We start from the raw sequence: 21,812 nt of genomic DNA, 5'->3' as shown, positions 1-21,812 counted from the left end.
ATCTGAGTTATAAAAAGGGGGAATATTCTTTTTTTCCGATGAAAAAAGATTAACAATTAACCGAGAGTCCACTTAGTAGGCAACCATTGACACACAGTAAATCTGAAGATTCCAAAACTTCTTATCAGGCATCACGTGAAAAATAAGACGCAGACAGGCTCCGTGTAAATTGCCCCTTAATCTCTGTCCAGGTTTGCAACATGTGGAAAATGCTATGCAAAGCTATCGGACCTGTGCTGTAACAAGGCTTTACGACAGAACTGGCCAACGTAACATCCACACCCATGGACAGGATATCTCTCATATGATCCACGAGGATTTGCAGCTGGAATCGAAAAAGTTGACAATTAATCGTTCGCCCATGTAATCCACGTAAAAATGCCTTTGTCTTGAATATTCTCACAAAAGAACTGCACAAGTCTAAACTAAAACAGTAGCAAAACGTCGGGGAAGGTAGTCCAGTGGGGGCACAACGGGGTCTAAAACGACTATCTAGGAGATTAATAAAAAAATATTGCATAATAATAACAACTGTATTGGGTGGTTAGCGCGCAATACCAGCTACTGTATTTGCGCACAAAATAAGTAGTTGACGCCCACATTCATCACAAAATATGGATTTTAGCACAATAACGGCAAGTCATACATTCCCATGCGAAATGCAGCCGTGCTGCAATGTAATTGTTTTCACAATTGATTTACTGATTAAAATGCACCTGGGATCCATGATATTCTGCCGCCCTGTTTCCCTTGGGGAAATGGGGGAATATTTCTCTTCCGTGTCTTGTCAGTGCGGGTGTTTATTCTAGAGGTTGCTCTTTTGGATTATTTACGGTAAGGTGGACCAGCAATGTCCACTAAGCGATCAGGTGATCTACCAACCAACTACGGCACGCGAGACAACCGACTGGGGAAAATGCAAAATGGCAAGTAGCAAATGTGGGAGCGTAATTCGTTCACCTTTTCGACCCACATTTGGATTGAAATTCTATTTCTGGAGCTTCGTTGAGACGATGACGCGTTGAACCTGCCGCAGAGACAGTCTATATAGAGAATATTTTATTTTGCAATTTCATTCATTGAAATAACATAATCGAAAACATTGCAACATGGGGCTGTGTTATAGTCTACGTCCGCGTCTCTTTGGTGATCTAAGTGGGTCCATCTCCAATGCTACCTCGGATTCGGACCAGCCACCGGACTCATCTGTACCGTTGCGCGCTGGGGGCCTTCGCCACGAAGAGACTGGGGGATACAGCGAGACGGTGCCGCTCCGCGACGGTCAGATACGCCGCGGGGACACCAGCAAGACGTCCGCCGGGGAGGTCCGCCGTGGGGACACGAGCACCGACGGTGTGGTGATACAGAATGGGGGTGGCGGAGGAGGAAAGGGTGGGGGAACGGACCGCAACCGACGACTACAATTACTGCAGAGGCACAGCACCCAGAAACAGAAAAACTGGGATAAACTGCTAATGGAGGAAAAGGAGGCCGAGAGGGAGGCTAAGAAAGTCAGTAAGAACATTGACAGAGCGCTCAAGGAGCTGAAACGAGAGTACAAACAAACGCACCGGCTGCTTTTGCTGGGTAGGTGTGATAGCATTAGCTATCTTTCTGCATCTGTATGGTCATACAATTCTATTTATATGAACGGTGCAGATGTATTCGTTCGATATGTTTCCTTTAATTGTGTATCGTCTTTAGCAACAGGAAATATGATAACGTTAAGTTTCATTTGGGGTTTGTTGCGTTGGTTGTTTATTCTCCTTAACGCTGTGAATTAAATTATCGAGACTCCCTCTCTCCACCAGTCCACGTGAAAGGGTGTATCCTGCTGGCGGTAGAGTGAAGCAGTACCAGACTTGTCCGGTCGGATAGTTGTCAGGGTCGATGCATCTTTTCAGTTCAACTGGTATATTTTCTTAACACAAATTCTTAATGGGCCTGCAGGTTTTTTATTTCAATTTCTTTGGACAAACTAGGAGTGGACCACGTTATATTGCAGATATGCGCATAACCCGCGCACTGTCTGTGTTAATGACATGCATCTTCAGTGTTGTCTAACTACTTACTGATGGGCCTTGAAATGAGTCTAACTGCTTGTCATTATCTCGCGATGAGACCAGTGATGAAAAGAACCGGTGAAACAAATATTACTCAACGATTCATCATGTCATGTCTCCTCAGGAATTTTAAGCAGTTAACACATCCTACGCACATTTCAGATTAAAAAACACTGTATATTATTTATTGGTGTGTGTGTGTATGTGTCTGCCAGCGTGCACGGGTTGTGTGAGTGAGTGCATGTGGGTGGTTGGATGTGTTGGGGGGTGTAATGTGGTCCTCCTCACCTCAAAGACTAAACTGAATTATTTCAATCTGAAATCAGGAGGAAATGTCGATCTTTTGTGCACTGAGTAGAACACTGTCTGACAGTGGACTATTAGTGCATTTCCCAGGAGTGATGTCCAGTTACCCAGGATGTGGCTTGCTGTAAGAAGGTTGGCAATTCAATGCAGTCGCATCCCTGAGCAAAGAACTCAACAGCCCCCCCTCCCCCAAAAAAACATAACATGATGACATGAAAGATGTTGTGCATAAATTTAGTCTGACTAACCTGTGGGAGCGTAATACCTTTTGCAGTTGTAAGGTATAGTGGCGCTGTTCCCTCCTTACTCTTGTTTTTGGGAGGTTTTATGAAATTATGTGCATCCGGCTAACCTGTGCCGCATGAAAGCTCCTAATTACGGACTGATAGGGCTATTTACTGATGCCATTTATGTAGAGGATAAGCAGTCGCAGAAACTGATAGATTGGAAGTCTAATACGTGAAATGGAAAACATGAGTTTCAGCAGAACATTTTGACAAAAAGGGCACCCCCATCCCCCCCCCCCCCACACACACACACACTCTCATTCACTCACTCACTCACTCACTCATTTATCTCTTCAATAAACTGACTGCAGTTTCAGCAGGTGATGATACATTGATTGGAGTTGATATGGTCTGAGATAATGAGATGGTGAAGGTGCTACAATATGAGCAGTTGGATCATGTTGACATGGACACTATGAACACAGTTGTGATTCTGGAACGCTCATGGTGAGCCTGCCCAACTGTCCTCCACCTGTTGCCCACCTATGTGCTGCAGTCAGGTCAACGCCCCCCCACCCCCCCATTTTAGCTTGTTTTTATTTGTTACATGTAGCACACCGCTGTTACATTATAAATGGTTTCATATTAGAATCTTCCACATAATGAACAAGCATTGCAATCTTTATGGGCCATGAATAACAGAGACCCTTACATTTTACTCTGTGAATGGGGTTGGCAGTGAAGTCCAGGCTGCTTACACTTGTAGATTGGGTACACTGGGGGGGAGGGGGGGTGGCGGGGGATTTGCGGATTTGTGAATCTGTGGTAGAGAGAAGGAAAAGGGTTGTGGTGAAGGCAGGGGGATTTGTGAGTGTTAGGACCCATTCCTGGGAACTCAAATTCTACATTTCTTAGCATTTTAACCCTTTAAGTTGTAAGATTACAATGTGTTATTAGAATGTTCTTGACTGAACATTCTAATGATGATGCAACAATTGCTATTGGTCATTGAAAGCAATGGAGTTCTAGAACACTGACTTGGAATTTTGAAAATGCATTCCAAAAATAAGACTCTTCAAAGAGTTTAATTGCTTAAGTGATCTCTTAAGTGAGAACATGCTCACTGGGGCAAGGGGAAACTGAGGGCTGGGGAGGTTTGGGTTTTTGTGCCAAATGAGGGAAAAATAATAGAAATGCCAAGGTCTTCTAGCTCCCTCAAAGACTGAAAATGAGGGAAAACATCATATTAAAATGATGAAATTCTAATCCCTAAAATTTTCAGTTCTCTAATTCGACTGGGTGTAAATGCTGATCAGTCGTCTTTGGGTAACCAAAGCCTCCTTTGGTTAACCAGCCTTTTAGGTCACCGTCCCTGTCTATTTGTGGTACTCTTTTCAGGGGAAATATTCACCTAATTCAGAATATGCATCATGCAAAAAAGGAATGTGTAGGGGTATTGTCTATTTGTAGATGCATAATTGAAAAGTTTTTGCCCAGCCCTTGCAGACCTTGCCTCCGCAATTAATTTATGTCCAGCGTCCGATGGAATGATCCTAGACTCTTGAGCCAGTTTTATACCTGAACCCAGGTGCACTCTGAATGATTGATGGACATTGAGTGCAGGGAGGGGCTTTCATTCCATTAAAGCTGTACCTGGTTCAGTCACGTTCAGCACTGCCATCACTGTATTGCCACAAGTAAGACAATAGCTTCCTGTGATGTTCAGGACTATAAATGACCTGATCGAGACTTTCGTCTCTTGATTGGCTAAGCCTCCTTTCAAGCAATATGGGCATGTGCAGTACTCCCACTCTTTTGTGATTGGCCTGAGATATCTGTTAGCTTCCTGTGTCTGAGGAGAATTATGTGGTATGCCATTCAAAAAGTGTGTGTCTGTGTTCATGCATGTGCGTGTATGTGTACGTATGTGTTTGCGCATGCATGTGCATACGCTTATGTGTGTGTGTGAATGCATGTGTATGTATGTGTGCGTGCATGTGCATACGCTTATGTGTGTGTTTGTGTGTGTGTGTGAATGCATGTGTATGTATGTGTGCGTGCATGTGTATGTATGTGTGCGTGCATGTGCGTACGCTTATGTGTGTGTTTGTGTGTGTGTGTGAATGCATGTGTATGTATGTGTGCGTGCATGTGCGTACGCTTATGTGTGTGTTTGTGTGTGTGTGTGAATGCATGTGTATGTATGTGTGCGTGCATGTGCGTACGCTTATGTGTGTGTTTGTGTGTGTGTGTGAATGCATGTGTATGATGTGTGCGTGCATGTGCGTACGCTTATGTGTGTGTTTGTGTGTGTGTGTGAATGCATGTGTATGTATGTGTGCGTGCATGTGCGTACGCTTATGTGTGTGTTTGTGTGTGCGAGTGAATGCATGTGTATGTATGTGTGTGTGCATGTGCGTACGCTTATGTGTGTGTTTGTGTGTGCGAGTGCATGCACGCGTGTCTTTGCCGTTGAGGTGCAGGGAGATGCAGCGCCGTGCTTCAGGTTAGTTATCATGCTGGATCAGCGTAGCCGTGGTAACCCTGAGAGGCAGTCTGGCAGGGCATTGCTGTTTATTTTTAGCTCTTGCTAAAGCAGAATCTGGGTTAAGGAATTTTGAGAAAAAGAGATGGGAGCAGGCCCAGCTCCTTCAGGACCCTGCTGGGGAGAAGACCCTGCCTTTCTGCAGGGGCCATTTCATATGCCACCCCCCGACATCCCAACCACAAAAATCCTGCCTCTCGCCCCTCCCCTGTCCCTCCAGACAGAAGGTGTGGCTTGAGATTGCAGGTGGGGCCTTGTTGTGTGCTCAGCCTGGACTGCTTCACTGCATGCGTGGATAACGCTGCCCATTCAAAGTCATGTGGGTCTCCTTGGAAAATTGCATTGGAGGCCACTAAGCCAGCGTGCAGCCCAATATGAGGCTTGTCCTCTTCTGTGTTGGATATGGTTCTGATGTGGTGTCTGGTCTCTAAAGCTGAAGGATAGACACACACTGAGCGTGCTCCCTCAAAGCGTGCTTTGCATAATTAGTGTGGGACAGTTTACTCTGGATTCCAGTTGTTCCGCACCCAGCAGAATTGATACAGGGCTGCAGCTGCAAGGCTTCATTTAGAACGCAGCCCACTGTTCAGAATCTGCCCTCAGAATGGTGGGAATAGATGCTTTTGCAGGTATGCTACTGTGTGTGTGTATGCATAATTGTCTCCATGTATGTATATGTAGGTATGGTTCTTTATGCACTTGTGCATGGATATGTTTTTATGTATGCCTGTATGTTTGAGTGAGAGTGAGAGAGAGAGAGAGAGAGAGAGAGAGTAAGAGTATTTGTATGTGTGTGTATATATCAATTTTTAGGTATGGTTTAGTCTGTGTGTTCTGTGCAGGTTGTTTTGTAATATCTGTGGTGTATGTGGATGTGCAGACCAACAGTGAGTGTCGTGTGCAGTTGTGTAGTTTTGGGTCAGTTTGTGCTGCTGACGTGTTGAGACGTGTTTATAGTCTGCCGTTGCGCTTCCTCATGGATGAAGTGCGGCATGGTCAGAGGGGATCCAGGCAAAGGCCAGTCAAACCGGCCTTCCGGAAATGAGCAGACTTTCAGCTCCTGGCTTCCTTTTGCACTTCAGCCCCTCTTAGCACGAGGTCCTTACACACTTACACACACACTCAGTATATACTTCAGCATGTGCAGGTATTGAAAGATAGGGGGCAGTGCTGCACGCATGTGTACAAACTCTCCCATTGTCTTACTACAGGAGGGATACAATGCCTCTTCCACAATAAATTCCATCACTGGTGCTCTGACATTCTGTGAAGATGGTCATTGTTGATCAAATTGGATGATCAGATAAACATGGACATTCACTGGCCTTATAAGGGTGCAATTGTACCGCAAATCGGAACAGGAAGATGCACCCCACAGTATTTTCTGTCTGTGCTGGTGTGACATTTGGGACTGACGTTTGTTACTTATGTCCCTTTAGTCTGATTTCTGTCCCTGACTGCAGCTTCAGAGAACACACTACAGTAAATTGCTTATGTGAGCACATTTGATTTGATCCAATTTTTCTGTAAGGATTCCACAGCGCTAAGCAAAAGCCCTAAACAATAACCTTAAACAACTGGCCCAAAAAACCCACCCTAAAAACTGCTGGATCTAGAAGGTGGCACATAGGCCTGTGTTCAACCGGCGAAGTATCCAAAAGTGCCATTTTCTTACCAGAGCTTGGTAAGTGAAGTCCACGGCTGTTGAGGCTGTTTTGTATGTTTCAGAAGTTCAGGACTACAGTCCCAATCAGTCCATGCTTTTATCATTTTGTGGTTTTCTGCAGTCTGTACCTTGCACCGGGTTTATAAAAAGCTATTCACATGATATTGTGTTGTTTTGTGGGTCAAAAACCATTTAAAGCGACCAAAGTTACATGGAAGAGGTGGAACTTCACTGTTCCATTGTCAATCACAGCACCTGGCTGCAGCTTCAAGCCCAGGTTAGGGAGGCCAGCCAGAATCCAACAGCAGGAAAAAATGCAGCAAACAGAACTATGAAGGTCATAACACAGTCTTAATCAACTTCTGATGATGAGTGACAGATGTTCGCCTGTCACTTGTGTGTTTATGCTATATTTCTGTTTTATGAAGTTATTTGATGAAGTAAAACTTAGAGAAGTTGATTGGCCAAATGTGAAAACTGCTTTTATAAACGATCCATTTAAGGGTCAATGGGCAGCTGGACGTATTCAGCCATGCTGCTGTTGCTTATGTGTGTCTCATGATGTCAGCAGAAAGAGTCCTACGCTGACCTCTCAGCCGCACCATATTATGACAGAAGTACAAAGGCCACCACATATCTACTGCATAAACAGGCCACTGTATATCTACTGCATAAACAGACCACTGTATATATACTGCATAAACAGGCCACTGTATATCTACTGAATAAACAGTCCACTGTATATCTACTGAATAAACAGTCCACAGTATATCTACTGAATTAACAGACCAGCATGTACCTACTGCATAAACATACTACCATGTATCTACTGCATAAATGGAGACCACTGCATAATAGCTGGAATTTAGATACATACAGTGCATGCATACAGTGAAGACCCAGCTTTATAATGTGGTAGTAGTGGGTATGTACAGTAAAGATCCAGTTTTATAATGTGGTATCAGTGGGTATGTACAGTAAAGACCCAGTTTTATAATGTGGTATCAGTGTGTATGTACAGTAAAGACCCAGCTTTTTAATGTGGTAGCAGTGTGTATGTACAGTAAAGACCCAGCTTTTTAATGTGGTAGCAGTGGGTATGTACAGTAAAGACCCAGCTTTTTAATGTGGTAGCAGTGTGTATGTACAGTAAAGACCCAGCTTTTTAATGTGGTAGCAGTGTGTATGTACAGTAAAGACCCAGCTTTTTAATGTGGTAGCAGTGTGTATGTACAGTAAAGACCCAGCTTTGTGATGTGGTAGCAGTGGGTATGTACAGTAAAGACCCAGTTTTATAATGTGGTATCAGTGTGTATGTCAGTAAAGACCCAGCTTTTTAATGTGGTAGCAGTGGGTATGTACAGTAAAGACCCAGCTTTTTAATGTGGTAGCAGTGGGTATGTACAGTAAAGACCCAGCTTTTTAATGTGGTAGCAGTGTGTATGTACAGTAAAGACCCAGCTTTTTAATGTGGTAGCAGTGGGTATGTACAGTAAAGACCCAGCTTTTTAATGTGGTAGCAGTGTGTATGTACAGTAAAGACCCAGCTTTTTAATGTGGTAGCAGTGTGTATGTACAGTAAAGACCCAGCTTTTTAATGTGGTAGCAGTGTGTATGTACAGTAAAGACCCAGCTTTTTAATGTGGTAGCAGTGGGTATGTATAGTAAAGATCCAGCTTTATAATGCGAGAACTCAAAACCTGTATGGGAAGTGGCATCTACTTGCGTTTTTCCATGTACTACTGAAAAGCTGGATGAATAAGGTACATTGTACATACGCGTAAGCAAGGAAGATACATTCTTTAAGTATGCATAGCCACGATTTATTATGCATTATTCTGTCACCAGTGGGTGGTGTGCTAACACTGATGATGGAGATCTAGGCATAGTCCCTTATTTTGATGGATCTAAATGACATTTTTTCTAAATAATACTGCTTTTAAAATTGTTTTTGTTATCAATGACGAAAGGGCCAAAAGTATGTCTTAGGTGGGCCACATATGGCCGCCAGGCTACCAGTTGAATACCCCTTGTCTATATAGTTCCAGCTAGACACATACATACTTAAATATGTATTCCCCCAATCAGACATAAGAGGGAGACAATTCTCACTCCTTGTACAACTGTCTGGAGGCTAATACTATTACAGGATTCCTCAGAAACTAATATCAGCTGAATGTGATGATGGTGTTGTTCACATAACCCAGTGTTTCCCATACAATTAATTTGTTTGGGTGACCCGCCCAAATAGATTCCCCCTCACCCAAAAAGATTTTTGGTATTTAGTTGCTTATTTCTATATGCAACACACTATGCTTTTGTATTTGTTATTTAACAATTATCAAAATAACGATAATACAGTTTAATAAACAGTACAAACAGTGCCCCCCTGAACGTGTACACAAAGTCGACTGCCGCAAATACATTCTCAACCTGTGGGAAACACTGTAACCGTGACTTGATTTTAAACAGTGTTTAATGTAACAGTAAAGTGTTTGGATTGTATCTTGGTTAGGGACAGAGAACTGGTTACACACAATACTGTAACATAATTATTCAGATCTTGTACATAAAGAGTGTGAAATTTTGTGTTTTACAGTTCTGTTAATATTTTGCTAGCCTTTCTTTACATCACTGAGTTTTAGTCTCACTAAAATGAATGAGTATTTTTTAAATAAAGCATGACACATAGCATGAATAAATTTGGTGCTCAGAATAAAATAAAAAATCGGGCCCTCTGAAAGAACTACTGCAATTGCATGTTATTCCTATAATGGCCACTAGAGGGAGACATATGCATGCCACTGGTTTTGACCTTGTGTGTCAGAGTCAGGGAGAGGGGTGTAAACTCCTGATCCAGTGCAAGCACAGTTAGGGGGAGGGGTGAATTCTATGTGTCTGTCTCAATTTGCATTCACATATCCATAGGCCACTCATCTACCAATGTAAAATAGCATTTGCATCTAGCTTTCATAACTCTCACTTTAGATCTCGGGTAGATCTCACTTTTTCCGAGGTGAAACAAATAATGGCTGATAATGATCACATTGCTTTTCAGAACTTTGTACACTAGTAGCTCTTTTTTTATTTTGGCATGCATGTTAGCTTGGTGAGATGTAAAATATGAATAACAGATCAAATTAGTGACCAAGCTCAATAGAGTAACTTAAACATCTGATATCCAGACAGTTAGTGAGAAAGTCAGGCCAGTTTCACTTCCGGTAGCTGCCATTACAGGCCATCTAAACAGGGAACTTATGCAAAATTATAACTGAAATGGGATCAAATGTGAGTGTGGGCAGCTTATGTATTGATCAAATGTAGCATCAAATATTATTTAGATTAGGCCACACTGTTCTTCACGACACACGTTCTTCTGTATAATGGTACCTTCCCGGTAAATCATAGTAGTCACTGTTATAAACTTTGACTGCCATACAAATAGCATTAAAGTAAAAATGGCATCTTCGGAAAGATATGTCTGAAGCCTGTGTTTGGATTGCGTGTCCCTTTGCTGGAATATTTACTGGCTTCACCATGGACTTGCCATTTAACGTGTGTAACCAGCATGCTTGTGGATGCGCAAATACGCAAATCCTCTGAATGATTTGCATTTAGTACACACATTATTTGCATTGTGCCTTTTACTATGTTTTTTGATAACTGGTTGGATGCAGTACCATGTCCAGAGTTGGGTAGTGTTGAAAAGCAAAGCAGCTCTTTTAACTATTTACTTGATCTGACCAATATTTAATTCAAAGTTTAACTGTCAAGCTTTGAGACAAACACGTTGTCACACTTTACATAAAATATTCATGTTGGATATACCAACCAATCGTTTATCTGCTTTCAAGGGACAATGACTTGGCAGGAAGTATATATGCATACCCTACCTACAACTATAGGCTTATGTCTGCCTGTGAAATGCCAGGTATAGTACTGGTAATTTCTCAGATGACTGGTTTTCTGTGCCTTTAAGTTGAAATGCATGTGAAATGCAAGTTGACCCAGGATTGGTATAACTGGTCTCAGTCTGAGAGACTGAGAGATGACCTCATCAAAAATGAGGCTATTATGCATATTATTATTTGTTTATTTGTTTTAATGTTTAAGGCATTTCGAAAATGCTCTCATCCAGAGCAACTTGTGCAGTGAGTACATGCAATCCATTTACAGAGCTGAACATTTACTGAAGCAGTACCTCTGCTTCAAGGGGTACAATGGCACTGCCCCACCCAGGAATCAAACCAACACCCTTGTGGTCGTGAGGCCAGTTCTCTTATTGCACTATTCTGCTTTCACACTAGTAGTGTGGGTGGTGATTGTAGTAATAGTGTTATAATTATGTAATTTATTTGACCACCATTGGTATACACAGGTTTTATTAATTAAAATGTATTTTTAGGAAATGTATTTTTAGGAATAACATCTGTTATTAAAGCTATATATAATATTTTGCTTGAAATCCACTAAAATATGATATGGTGCATACTCAACAATAATGGCAAGTTGTTTAGGTTAAAAACAGATCGCTATCAGTCCGAACTGACATGTAAATATGGGTGTGAGTGCAAATGGTCATAACCTCATACTGCATACTAACACCAAGGTGTTTAAACAGACTGGTGACATTAAAAAATAGCCTAAATTGGCCTCATTGTTTAACTGCAATATTGGGTATCCCAAAACAACTTTTTTCAAAAGCCCCCAAAAGTCCTAGTTCTGCATGACTCTGAGACCTAGCAAAACAGATGAGAGCTTCTCCTGAGACCACTGACTAGCATGCACACAGTAAGTACAGATCAACTTCAAACCGGATCTGTTAATTGCTAGATTTAGGAAAATGCTCCCATGCATTTTTATATTTAGCAGGTACAGCTATAAGAGCATGAATAGATTCAATGATTTAAAATTTTGAATTTAAGCCTGTTGCTAATTGACAGTATTGGCATTTACAGCCTACCTGGTCACCTACCTTTGTAAATAAAATTAGTGAGTTAGGCAAGAGTCAAGTAAATGTATGGTATTTTACATGTGAAATGAGCTCTTAAAGAAAGAAGATAAAGAAAAGAAAATAAATAAATGTAATAAAGAACGAGAGAATGGATAAGTATTATTTAAAGAGACGATGGCGTGTTTATCATTAATTACAATTGGGAATTTGGAGGTAAAATTATATTGGTCATTTTAATTTCCCATCAACTCTGTTCCTGTAGCTGCGCGTTCATGCGAGGAGTGATTGTGAACCCGCTTTCACACGGGTGCCCGCGAGCGCTCGTGATACGATTGGAGAGAGATTTGCACCGCACATGCGCGGGGGACATTTCCACCGAGAACTTTATTCGATAAAGCAGCAGCTGAGCGAGCCTAATGAATTCGAATGGAAGTGGTTAATATGCCGCAGAATCGTCACCTGGGAGTACTTTATAAAGTTTTTAGAGTCTAGTTTTAACAAAAATTAATTTAGTTAATCTATTAGTGTTTGATTTTGTTAAAATGTTGTATTATTTACATTTCTCACGAAGTTAGTATAGTGGAGAGCAAAGTTTGTCGTTTTTTGGTAAACTGTTCGCAAGCTAGCTACAAATACCGACTAAATGTACTAGCCTGTTCTAGCTTCCTTATTACAAACCGACAAAAGCTGTGGTCGGTTCGTAGAAGAGTTTACAAAAACCGCGAGTGGGGTAGGCTATTTCATACGGACGGGATCTCTGTTGTGTGTGCTCGAGTTGGAGGACCCAACCCTTCGTTCTGCACCTAAGACAGATAATTTCGGTATTTATTGACCTTTAGGTTTTTTTTAATTGCAAGGTCGTATGATACAAGTAATTTGAGTTCCCACCGTACCGTTCGTGTATAGGCTAAATCATGAGATAATATCCAAACGAATTCTAGGTGTAGGTGTCATTAGGCTACACTGTAGCTGTGGTTTTTCTTTCTGCGCTCAGGGTTACTTCCTGGTGTGACAGAGAGAGGCAGTGCTGAGTTAGAGAGACAGAAATACAGATAGAAATTTAGATAGAAAAATACTGAGCGGAGAGAAGGAGTGAGTGAGGAGCAGTTGGCTGGTTTCCAGAAACAGCCCCGCTCCACTCTTTTTGTGTATTTATAAAAATTATTTTATCGGTTATTTTTATTTATAATACATGTATTTATTTGGATTATCTGAATCTCCGACGTCCTGCTGCCCGAGAGGTTAAATCGAAATTGTGCTAGGCAACATTTTTTTCGGAGCGACGGAGAAGCGTCGCGCGGATTTTTCGCACCAATCGTTCCTTTTTTATTAACATTAAGATCACTGATTTTTAGCTATTATTTCAGACCTTCAATTTTAGAAAAGAGGTTAACGGAAGATGGGTTGTTTAGGCAACAGCAAGACCGAAGATCAACGCATCGACGAAAAAGCACAACGAGAGGCGAATAAAAAAATAGAGAAACAGTTGCAAAAGGAAAGACAAGCATACAAAGCCACTCATCGACTGCTTTTACTGGGTAAGGGTGAAAAATGCCTTTCCTGATACATTTGTACAATCTATTCTGTTTTCACCCTCGTATTTGACAGCTCTTGCTATATGTCACAGAGGTGGGTAGCCTATACTCGCTTACGACTCTCTTGCTTTTTAAAGCTTCTCCCCTTTGCGGCGAATGCCGTCGTCGTTTATGCCTCTCATAAATGGCAATTGTATTTATTTATTTTTGCTTTATTTCGAAGGGGCCGGAGAGTCCGGAAAAAGCACTATTGTGAAGCAGATGAGGATCCTGCACGTCAATGGTTTTAATGCAGAGTGAGTGCACTGTTATTTTTAAACCGCAGCTACAGCCAAGACGACATGTTTTATAATATGTTTCACATTTTCATTCTGTGTGTGCCTTCCTTTCTGTATTAATACGTTTATTTCACCGTGACAGTCGATTACTTAGCCACCCAAGGTAGACATACATTGTCGCTTAGCTGAATTTTGTCTTAACACTGCAGCGCTTACAGGGCCCATAGCAGCACCAGCATGGCGACGAGTTCCCAGCGCTATCTCAGCACTGACAACATGAAAGGCGAAACAGTTCAGGGATCACAGTATAGACACTGTCGTTTCCTGATTCATACAATTTCAGAATGTACACGTATTTAAATTGGCCGATTATATTCTGCAGTAGGCTAATTCCCGTTTTCACGTCGCCGACAGACTGAAGCATTCGTGTGTCTGATATCTGACGCATCATTACAATCTGAATTGTGTTCATGCATGTACAAGCATACGGAGCTGCAGTTTGTAATGTGGCCATGTCGCTGGTTATATGTTAGTTCCACACAGTATTGATTCTAAGTAGGAAACGATTTTCTTGTTTTTTTGTGTGTGTGACTGCAGTTACATGCCCGTCTCTGTTTTTCACGCAGGGAAAAGAAACAAAAAATCCTGGATATTCGGAAAAATGTGAAGGATGCCATAGTGGTAAGTCGCAGTTTAAACATGTGTTCTCCTTTTTGAATTAAAATGGTGTTTGGACACTTCCTGCAAGATCGTAATGCAATGTAATTTAGCCGATTATACGGGATTATGATTAATTTGTCCGGTATTTGTCCAGCTTAATTACTACTTTTGTTTTATCCCATTTCTAGACTATAGTTTCGGCGATGAGCACTTTAATACCGCCGGTTCCACTAGGCAACCCCGAAGACCAGTTCAGACTCGACTACATCAAGAGTATAGCTCCGCTCTCTGACTTTGAGTATACACAGGTAAGGCCGATGGGCTTCTTTCTCTCCCTCTCTGCCCTGTTCTCCATTATGGGAGTAGGCTCAAGGGTTTCTTTATTCTGTGTAGGGTTTCCTTCATTCTCCTCTAATTCGACATTTTCTAGTTTTTGTCTGAATACAGGAATAGCAGATGACAGTAAATGTAGTTGCATGTTTATAATCTCTTTTAGTGAATCTTTGCGTAGTTGTGGTGGGCTTTGTTTGGTGATCATCTCTTATGAAGTGTAGAGGCTTTGAGGCAGTTAAGGTTGGCTGGAAGTATTTTAGTGCTTGAAAAGATGAACTCTGATAAATAGGCATTGCTTTGAAACAGCCACAAAGTCTGCTGGTGTTGTGCTCTGTCTGACTAGCTCCGAATGGGGAAGAATACGCTTTGAAGTCCTCCATTTTCACTATTGTGTGAATGTGTGAATCTGATGTCTGAGATCAGCTATCATAGTTGGCTTGACATGTTCATGGGAGCCCTCAGAAGCTGAACTGTGGTAGAGGACACCTTGCTGTGAGGTGTGTGTGTGCGTGCGTGCAGGGTGAGGGTTGTAAAGGGGCATAAGTTTCCTGCTTTATCAGTTATTCAGTGATAAGTGACATACTGCAGTCTTTCTAAGCAGTTTTTGGGTTGTTATTTAGGGTGTCACATTTGTAACTGCTATTTTGCTTTTCTCTTTAGTTCAAAAATGTCTATGGTAAAGCCACCTTTTAATCTTGAGTGAAATATTGTCTAAAATGAATTCCTGCTTGTGGACTTGACAGGAGGGCTGGTGTAGCACACTCATTTTGGGTTATTAATTAGTGTTAAACTAAGTTGTTAATACTCGCTCTGCTGCCTGGTTGAATGGTTTGTGTGTAGCCTAACTGATATTATCTTGTATATCCCTTAAGTTTTTATTGTGTATTTATTTTTATGTTTTGCTCAAAAGGTGAACTTCAAACTGGAATGGTATTATTTTCCTAGTTACCCACTAAAAGTTTGAAGGCTTTCTGTGTATCTGTGATGTTGCCTATCTGTGTGTCTGGTGTCTGTTTGTCTGGATTTAGGGGTACAAAGGTTCTCAGCCAGTGCTGCTTTCGGTTTCTCAGGTTTAGCAGTGGCTTGCCACGGCTGTTGGCATGCTGCGATTTAGACGTGAAAACAGCCTTGGAAGTTCCCTATTTACGGTATAAGCATCGGCTGCGTGCGTGTGTGCGAGCGTGCGTGCCTGTGCGCGGCTGGGGGTGTGTGACAGGATGTGTTCTCGTGGCTGCTGTCTGTGAAACCGCAGCACCATGCTGATTGGCTGAAACGGGAGGGCCAGGACGGTGCACCAGCAGGGACCCGGGACCCTCAGGTCTATCCTACCTCTCCTGGCCCCTGTCTCTGTCCCTGGCCTGTCCTGACTCAGTGCTGGTGACCAGGGTTCGATCCCGTCCTCGTCTGTCCCGGTTGTCACCCCCGTGGTGTCACTCTGTTGCCTGCACCCAGGGGCCATAACCCCTCTCACTGTCTGCCGCTTGCCACCGTGAGCCAGTCCTGCCGAACGCAGTCCCACCGAATTACTGGGGAACGCGTATACATCCCTGATTGCCATTAACATGATAGAACGGTTTTCACTGAAAACACAGAGGCAGGTATATGCTGCCCTGAATGTGTTCTTCAGCTTTTCTGTCAATGAAAAGAATTTTCTGTTTAATGATCATGTGCCCCTCAGTACAGGAAGTGATAGTGGTCATTTAATTGGCATCCCCTGGAAATGCTTGGCTTCATAGTGGTGTTGCATGTGCATTATGGGAGTTGCAGTTTTTTTGGGCGAGGTCACATTTTTTTTCACTGTCTGGTTTGTTTTGGGCTTCAGGTACAGTGAGCTATTGCAGGATTACAGCCTCTCAATATAGCGGACTTTTATTGGCTTCAAGCATGAACAAATCTTTGTGTAATATCACAATACTGCACTTAGTGTAGGTGATTCTGTCATATGCAAAAAGTGAATTCCAAAACATGGATTTCAATTTCAATTCTATAATCATAAATGCAATCCTTTAATCACTTCTCCGAGCTATAGCATTCACCTGCAGTCTTACATTTTTCAGTATATTAAACTGAAACCCAATTTAATTGTGGACCTTGGTTTAGTCGGTTAAGTAAGTGATCATTTATTGTAAAATTTGTTTTCTTAATTACTTTACAGTAGCCTGTGACACATTGAAGAAAGATCCTGTTGGGAAACAAACTTCAATTGAATATTAATTGGAGATTATAACAAAATGCTAGTAGATTAAAGTAGCTAAATTCTGTTCGGATACTAGCCAAAATGCTTTGTTAAATCTGATGCTGGCCTCTGTGCACCTCCTGTACATGAACTCTATACTTGAGTAAAAACTTTACATTTTTTGACAAGATATTGTCATAAATTGCAATGTTGTGGCTCTGGTGTAATATAATGATGGAAGTCAGTGTCTCAGCTTATGATCTGTCAACCACACTGATGCACATGAAGAGCACATGTCTGTTAGTGGTTTACAGAGCTGTCTAATTTACTCAGTCATGCAAACCTGGTCCGCTGCTCTGAAACAACCTGCAGTGAGTCACGTATAAGGTTAGGGTGATTAAGTTTTGGGCAGAAACCTCAGCGTGGGGTTCAGTTCATGTATGAGTACGAGGCATCAGATTTCAGTTTTTACTCTGGGGTTATGCATTTTGTTTAAGTAGGAGTAGCCTGCCCATGTTTGGCCTTGTAATTTCAGATGTTACAAAGCATTTCTTTGTTTTTAAAAAATATATATTTTAAAGTTACAGTATTTGAATTGGTATACTGCAGTGCTATGTTTTCCATATAGCAAACCTACATTTATAATACCCTAGAAACTCTGCATTTGAATAGCTTATATGTAATCAGAAGCCACCAGCAAGTTCTAACTGTTCCTGACTTAGGACTTGTCCACTGGCAGGTGTTTTGAAATGAAAGTATTGCAAAATTTCCATGGTTCATCAAAGTAAAGTGATTCTATTTACTGTCTCGGTACAAAATTGAATCATCCTAACCTGAAGGATAACTCCAGTGAAAAATGTGAATTTGATGGACTGTATGCTATTTGTGGAGCATTTTCATGTACTGTAAGTAAGCAATGTAAAGCATATCCTGTACAGAGCTCTCGTCCCCGTCAGTAATGAAAACTAACTTTAGTGCCAGACAGCGTTAGCAAACAGAAATACAGAGGAATGCAAATAACCATCTTAATGAGTATTTTTTTCTTTTATAACATAAAGACAACACATCATGTATGAAAGTCTTGTGATTACATCGATGTGTTTGTACACCGCTATGATTTCATTTTGCAGTAATTAGCTAAGTGAAAAACAAGCCGAAGTTAAAGTCATCGTCCATTTAAAACGCCTGCGAACGTCATGTGTTTTCATTGTATTTACAAGAAGTGAAACTGTATAAATGTGCTTTAGAAATACTCTATCTGTAATTGTGGTATTTGGGACAGTATACATCATCAGTACGATTACAGTACGTGCTGCCAAACACCTTCTGATATCATGGTTGAAACAACTATTCAAAAGAGTGAAACCGTTCTCGAGCCCATCTTTTCAAATTTTAACTTTGAGAGTTGATTGGCTGCAAGCGATTTAAAAACTTGATCAATAAATAAACGGAGTTGTCTGAAGACAGCGGGGACCTGCAGGTGGTAAATGACCAGAATATTGTTTGGACATGACGTCATAAGCCTTGTAAAGATGTAAAGTACTTCATAAGCCAATTGGACGGAGGGGAAATGCCCAGTACGTCATTCGGGCCACAAACCTGGACTTTCACCCATGCAGTAAGAACCTAATATTTAGTATTTCCTGTTTTACAATTCCCAACATGGTGAATTACCACTGAGACAGGGCATGTAAATGAATGGGCACCTGTGCATCTACATTATGCTGAACTATTCACATGGTGGCGGAAGTTGGTATTAAATATCAGTTGTGTGATATTTCTGCATTCATCGCCTTTATTGAGATCATCAGTACAAATACTTTAAAGGATAATTCTGGGTTTTTTCTACCCGTCTTATTTGTGTAGTATTTTCCATAATTCTTACCTAGTAGTATTTTATGCTGCTACTTCCTTGTCAAGGTTTTTTTAATTTTTTTAATAGATTATTTCCCCTGCATATCAGTAGCTTCATGCTATCATGTGACACATTTCAATATACAGGTTAAATTTAGCTCAAACAAGTCCAGTTTATGAGCTTTTATTCAGAAGTGAAAATAAATGAAATTTGAAATCTATTCACCAAATCTAAAAGTAAAAATAGTTCTGATTGAAGTTGTAGAATTGACGACAAATGATGAGGTCCGTACTCCAACAAAATATTTTTAAAAAGAGTCTCTCTGCAGCTTGGCATGTAAACAATGCACCGCGACACACTGGAGAAGGCTTTGCGGCCAAAACATCTGTGTACCCCTTTTTTTCCCCTGGTGCATAATAAAAACATATTGAAATTTCACTGAGAGGCTTTTTGAAAATATATTTTTTGGAGTGCGAAGCTCATAATGTTTTGTTGTCATCTGAGAACTGAGTGCAGCGCACCAACTAATCGTTTTTTCCACTTTGCTTTAACTGGGAAGACGCGATCGTTCTCCTTCAGTGAACACGCAGGCCTGTCCTACCGTACTTACCTATTGGGCACGCAGGATCGTGCCCACAGCAGTAGGCCGGGACACATGATGGAACACTGCAGACGGGGCTCATTGTAGGTGTGCAGGGGAAGCCGTGTCCGATCTCACTAGTGCGCCTTCGGTTTCAGTAGTATTGAAAACGCCAGACGTCCTGAATCGCCGTAGCGGTGTGCTCGCGTCACGCGTGCTCGTTTCTCCTGCGATCGAGACTAGCGTCGTAAGGAACGGTTCCAGTGCACGTTGGAATACGTGAGCCCAGTTCCTATGAACAGACATACAGGCACTGTTACTTTGTTTTGAATGTGGAAATCACCTCACGCTGCGGAAGAATGAGCTGCTGTTTGGAGACGGTATGTGGATCACAGCTGAAGTGCTTGTGAACGCACACGCTGCCTAAATGCGGTGCAGACAGGCTAAACGCGCTGCCCTTGCGTGTACTTGAACACGGGAAACCCGCTACCCCACGGCTTAACACGCCATCCGTGACCATGACTTGGTTTTCTCTCAGTTATTCAGCCGTTTATGCTCAGATGAGGTTTTGCTGTAGAGATTTACGCTTTGGCTCTGAAGGAAGTTACCATCTCATCTGAACTGGAGTTCATTATTGGCTAGGACTCTACTGTTGACGACCATTTTCTGTGAAATAAAAATAAGTTTTCTGTAACATCTTTTTCACTGTTTTCTTAGTGTCTTTATATCTTCTGCCTTGTATACAAAAAGGAGCTTCCTTTTATGGTACGACAAGTGAATTCTGTCTGCCCCCAAATTCCTGTCTTTGATATTGTTTGTGTAGTTGAAGCTACAGGGAGATTTTGATAGATATTTGTTGGGATGGCAGATGACTCATGTTTAGGGGTGGGCTGGCATTTGCATTTCAGCCAATGACCATCCCTTTATTGCGATTGCTCCTCACCCTAGACTTCATATTTCATTGACATGGCCTGTACTTTTGATATTATGTATTTGACTTATGGTTTGCTATGGCTGTCTAGTCTAATTGTGATTTTATTCATTTGTAGGTTTATACTGATGTGTTGACGCATTGTATCATTTACAGTATTATAATAGGTTATAAGTGTTAAATAATGTTGTATTCACGTTTTTAGAATCTCAGTTTGAGGCCCATGGGCAGATTGATCGAAGGAATCAGAAACCTTAGAGTATTACGTTTTGCAGCATCGTAGGCTTGTCATTCTAGATGAAGTGCTTTGTTATTCCATAGCATAGTTGCTTGTTAGACCCATAGCATCGAGTAGTGCTCTGTTAGACCCATAGCATGCGAGTAGTGCTTTGTTATTCCCATAGCATGCGAGTAGTGCTTTGTTATTCCCATAGCATGCGAGTAGCGCTTTGTTAGACCCATAGCATGCGAGTAGCGCTCTGTTATACCCATAGCATGCGAGTAGCGCTCTGTTATACCCATAGCATGCGAGTAGCGCTCTGTTATACCCATAGCATGCAAGTAGTGCTTTGTTAACCCATGGCATGCGAGTAGTGCTTGTTATCCTCATGCTAGTAGTGCTTTGTTAGACCCATAGCATGCGAGTAGTGCTTTGTTAGACCCATAGCATGCGAGTAGTGCTTTGTTATTCCCATAGCATGCGAGTAGTGCTTTGTTAGACCCATAGCATGCGAGTAGTGCTTTGTTATTCCCATAGCATGCGAGTAGTGCTTTGTTATTCCCATAGCATGCGAGTAGTGCTTTGTTAGACCCATGGCATGCAAGTATCTCTCTGATATACCTATAGCATGCGAGTAGTGTTTCATTAGACTGTTCTTTTAGACCTTGCTTTGCAGTATAGGATAATACCACATGCAGCCAGAAGTATCAGCTCAATCTATAGTGCTGCAAAATGCTAATTTGTCAACTGCCTCTGTAACTGCATCTGTTGAGGATCTGTATGAATGTAGCTCTGTGTTGAAAGCCCTGTTAAAAAGACAGAAAAATACCGTACAAATTATGTATAAAATCTCATGCACAGTTATGAGGAGCATTGCCCTGAGCCACTGGGCACGTGCAGGAAATAATCGATTATAGCTGTAATGATGCTTTGGCCACCTGTGGGAGCAACCTGCCTGAATTTATAACAGTGGTCAGGTTTTGTCAACAACGGCTTTGGATGGGGATCCCAAAGACCTGTTTTCTGGAATATTGTAGAATGACCTCCAGATTACTGGGAAACAAAGGAATTTGAAAAATAAACAAATGCCATTTTAAATTCGTTATTGAATTGTAATAGTTTCCCATTGGCAGCAGTAATGGCCCTTACTCATGCCAAAGTGTGGCACAAGCCTCGTATGAGATCACATGTAATCTTGCTCACAGATGTGCATTTCTTAGTTCTAATAAGCATTTCTTGGTTCTAATAAGCTTTTAACTTGGAAAGGGGACATATTCAGTTCATTTACTCAGAATGTACTGTACTGTAGAGTGTTGCTGGCTTGAAACCTGCATGAGGCACTTTTCTGTAAACTTGGTCATTATGTAGCCTATAAGCAGAGATACTGAAATTCATAATGTGTAGGCCTAAGTTGTGTAAAGAACAGGGCCTGTGCTAAAAAATGTATTTATTTTAAAATGTTGGCCTGAGATGGTCTTGAAAA

At 41.6% G+C, this 21,812-nt stretch overlaps 1 protein-coding gene across 2 annotated transcripts in view; it reads left to right on the top strand.

Moving 5' to 3' along the window:
• The first annotated feature begins 807 nt into the window (after nucleotides 1–807).
• LOC135260984 (guanine nucleotide-binding protein G(olf) subunit alpha) overlaps nucleotides 808–21,812 on the top strand; it is a 60,844-nt gene continuing 39,839 nt past the window's right edge. Inside the window, exons 1-5 of one of the 2 annotated variants that reach the window (XM_064346771.1) lie at nucleotides 808–1,587; nucleotides 13,174–13,299; nucleotides 13,520–13,592; nucleotides 14,201–14,255; nucleotides 14,423–14,542. In XM_064346771.1, the coding sequence (XP_064202841.1) occupies nucleotides 1,110–1,587; nucleotides 13,174–13,299; nucleotides 13,520–13,592; nucleotides 14,201–14,255; nucleotides 14,423–14,542 (852 nt within the window). In that variant the 5' untranslated portion in view covers nucleotides 808–1,109. The remainder of the gene's footprint in view (nucleotides 1,588–13,173; nucleotides 13,300–13,519; nucleotides 13,593–14,200; nucleotides 14,256–14,422; nucleotides 14,543–21,812) is intronic. The other variant, XM_064346772.1, reaches the window with a different exon arrangement.

The sequence above is a fragment of the Anguilla rostrata genome, chromosome 8, assembly GCF_018555375.3.
Source record: "Anguilla rostrata isolate EN2019 chromosome 8, ASM1855537v3, whole genome shotgun sequence".
Taxonomy (NCBI): Eukaryota; Metazoa; Chordata; class Actinopteri; order Anguilliformes; family Anguillidae; genus Anguilla; species Anguilla rostrata.
This window is presented reverse-complemented; position numbering and strand designations above follow the sequence as displayed.